The sequence below is a fragment of the Apis dorsata genome, unplaced genomic scaffold (assembly GCF_000469605.1).
Source record: "Apis dorsata unplaced genomic scaffold, Apis dorsata 1.3 scaffold_169, whole genome shotgun sequence".
Lineage (NCBI taxonomy): Eukaryota > Metazoa > Arthropoda > Insecta > Hymenoptera > Apidae > Apis > Apis dorsata.
The window spans coordinates 978,758-982,628 of record NW_006263457.1 but is presented as its reverse complement, the minus strand read 5'-3'; the positions used below and the strand labels follow the sequence as shown (position 1 = coordinate 982,628).

At 25.8% G+C, this 3,871-nt stretch overlaps 1 protein-coding gene across 1 annotated transcript; it reads left to right on the top strand.

Moving 5' to 3' along the window:
• The first annotated feature begins 678 nt into the window (after positions 1-678).
• On the top strand, positions 679-2,435 carry LOC102673550 (elongation factor Ts, mitochondrial). The gene is made up of 4 exons (XM_006614076.2): positions 679-766; positions 1,150-1,305; positions 1,375-1,903; positions 1,984-2,435. Exons 2-4 carry the CDS (start codon positions 1,150-1,152, stop codon positions 2,205-2,207), a joined length of 909 nt encoding a protein of 302 aa, XP_006614139.1. The 5' UTR covers positions 679-766; the 3' UTR covers positions 2,208-2,435.
• The last annotated feature ends 1,436 nt before the right edge of the window (positions 2,436-3,871 follow it).

The following is a 3,871-nucleotide window of genomic DNA, read 5'->3' as shown; positions in this document are numbered from 1 at the left end:
TCTCTATAGTGTCATCTTGAATTTGCGTATGAAAAGTATTAACGCCATTGTAAATATAATTATAATATCGGTTTATATCTTGATCATTATTTAAATCTATATCTATTTCTGGTAATTCAGTTTTAACGATTAAACTGACCATCAATCTATAAATAATAATAATCAATTTAAACTTTAGTTTAATATTTTATTGTAAGATTTTCCTTTGCGAGAAAAATAATAAAAAATTAACAAAAGATCAAATAATTAACCGACCTTCGAAAATTTTCTATTTTTAATCGTTTTCTTGTATAAGTTTGTTCGAATTTGTTATCTAATCGTTTCTTTTTCTGTTTACATCTATTACATTTCATTAATTCAGGTGGTAAAGTAAATAATGGCTCAATTTTATCAATTACTTTTGAAATTTTTTGCACATCTTTAACGCGTTTTTTTTTAAACACCGGATGCGAAATACCCTCGCACGTTTCCACATCGATACATTCGCATTCCATGCTGCTATTTGTTATGAGAGAGAAAAAGAATTGAAAAAGATACTATGATATTAAAAATAAAAATTATATATAAAATTATGTTCATCTAATGTATCATTTTAAAATTTCAACATAAATAGATCAAAGATTGAATATAATTACAATGAAACGTTAAAAAAAAATTAATATTAATTACTACCTTGCAATTGAATTTCGTATTATTACAGATGGCGCCACTTTCGGAATCAATTTTGATAGTTGAATTACATTTTCATTTTTAAATCGTATACGAAGTAAGTATATTACAAAATAATATTTTTTTCAAATTATTAAAACCTCCAATAATAATGATACAATATGATATTTTAAAACAAAATGCTTAATAATCTTCTTTTATACATTTATCTTTAGATTACAAATAGACAATACTCTTGACTGCAATTGACTGCAGTTTCTAGGCAACGAAATTGATTGGTTTCTATAGAATTTATAAAAAATTTTAAATGAAAATATTTTTTAAAATTATATATGATTATTTATAATATTTTGCATTTATAATAATTTATAATAAAATATAAATCAAAATAAAATTGAAACATTTTTAGGTTAGGTCTTATTAATGTTAAATTTTTTTCAATTTTTTTCTACATAAAATAACACAAGTGACATGTTTCAGATGATTTCACATCAATTTTTTCGTTCGATACATACAAATTATGTTTTATGTTATTCTACGAAAAAAACATTATTAAGCAAGCTGCGTAAGAAAACTGGATATGCATTTGTAAATTGTAAAAAGGCTTTAGAGCTACATAACAATAATTTTGAAAAGGTAAAATACTTAACAAGGTTAAGTTAGGTTACTATAACAAGAGCATTGTTAATTTTTTAAATGTTATAGGCTGAAGAATGGTTAAATGAGCAGGCTCAATCTCAAGGTTGGAATAAAGCATTGAAATTAAAATCTAGAATAACTTCTGAGGGATTAATAGCAATGATCACTAACAAAAATCATGGAGCACTTGTTGAGATAAATTGTGAAACAGACTTTGTAGCAAGGAATAAAAAATTCCATGATCTAGCACAGATTATACTTACCACTGTGTTAAAATATGGAATGACAGTTGATCAAGATTCATTGGTCAAAAAAACTATGTTATGTACAGAATCGATAAATAAACTATGCGCTGAAGATGGCAAAAGTTTAAGTGATCATTCTGCTTTAACCATTGGGATTATAGGAGAAAATATCAATATAAGACGTGCGATATGTATGAGTGTGCAACCAGATGTACATCTATATGGTTGTACGCATCCTACTCCTCTAAATCCAGTACCATCATCTTTTGGAAGATATGGAGCATTACTGGCTTTAAAATCTGATAAAAAAAAGGAAATGCTGGGAATGCAACTTTGTCAACATATTATTGGTAATTATATTTATTATTAAGATAATTTATGTTTTTTTTTATGAAAATATATGTTTATAATAATATGTGTTTTAATTTAGGTATGAATCCAATAAAAGTTGGTAATCCAAAAATTGATCAACCTTTAGACAACATAGATGATGAAACTATTATGTTGTTTCAAGAATTTTTGTTTGATCCTACAGTCTCTATACAACAGTTAGTACAAAATGAACAAATTGAAATCTTGGATTTTGTACGTTTTGAAATGGGTGAAACATTTGAAAATAGACAGTCATTAGATTCTATAGAAACTTGTGGTTAAAATGAATAATATTTGTTTAATATATTTAATGTATATCTTCATTTATAAATTTTGTATATAAATATTATATTTTTATTTTAAAAAATATATAAATATCTTATTCGTATTATTATGTATAAGTAAAATACCGAAATTATTGCATTACATAAATTATTATAAATATAAATATATATGAAACAGTTGAGAAATTATATATAAATTCCATAAAATAAAAATTAATTAATAAAATTATTATTCAATATATATATATAGAGAGAAAATATATACACTGATAGAAAAATATAATCAATTTAAAATAATAATATGAACGATTAAAATAGCAGTTCAAATGTAAAGAATTTTATATATGAAATTGTAGATAATATTCAAATTATTATTCTTCTTCCTTTTCTATATTTATTGCACACATATTAGATGATTTTAATTTATTCTTTCTTCGCATAAGCTTTACAGATTTCCAAAGCCACATTCGTGAATCTTTCTTCCAATAACGAGCAATATCTTCTGGCGAATGCATAACACCCTAAAATTCATATCTAATTTTCGCTAATTTTGGCATTATTTTATAAATAAATGTTAAAATCTAGACGTCATACTTGAAAATTCAAAATGTCAGAATGTTGAACATTTTTTCTATAAGGTAACATATCTCTAGCATTCAAGCCGAACAAATCTTGATCAGTATCATCAGACGGCTCAGTTTGCGCATCACTTGTTCGACGTAGCGGTATCGTATCATTTCTAGATTCAATTTCTGCCTCTAATTCTAGACGTTCGAGAGCTGATGTAAAACTTCTTGACTCTTTACAGCTGCCGAAATTCGCCTAATTCCAAAACTTTTAATTTTCATTCAAAAACTAATAATTTATATTCCGTTATAAATAAATATTTCAACAATGAATAAACTATGTAAACCTGTACTCCTTGAGAGCAAACATTACATCCTAATGCCACTGATAAACATATATCGCTCATAGTTTTCGACAAAAAATTTCTCTCGTCCCATGCAAAATTTTCAACTACTCATAAAAGAAAGGACGCGATTTATTATCGATGGAACTGAAGGATTCACGATATACGAGAAACAGTCACAAACCGCTGGAGTGGTCGGACTCGTCATTTCTCCAGTCCATCAGCTTCTTACCACGTCATATAAAATAAACTTCAAAAATTTCTCGTAGCCCTGTTAAAATTGGCTGACAGACGATCCCATTTCTGTTCACACATAGAAAAACAACAGTTTGAACAAAATTTCACATGATTATTCACGCAACTTCAACTTGAATTAAGCGATGATGAATTATATTATAATAAATTTTTTCATTAATTAATATAATGAATTATAATTTAAATTATTATTTGTAAGTTTAAAAAAAAAAATGTAAAATTTAATTTTTTTTAATAAATAATTGATATACGTAAAGATATAAAAAATATAATAATCATTTTTTTCAAACATAATCTTAATCTTCCATAAAACAAGAGAAAAGTATAATCGGAATTATCTCCGTTATTTGAATTAAGATCAATTAGAAAAAAAAAATTAAAACAGGAAATCTTCAACATATCCAGAATGATGTTAGAAAAATACAACACAGGTACGCTACGAATGAGATGTGTGTGCCATAGAACCGATGCCCCCATGGTTGAAACATATCCACCAA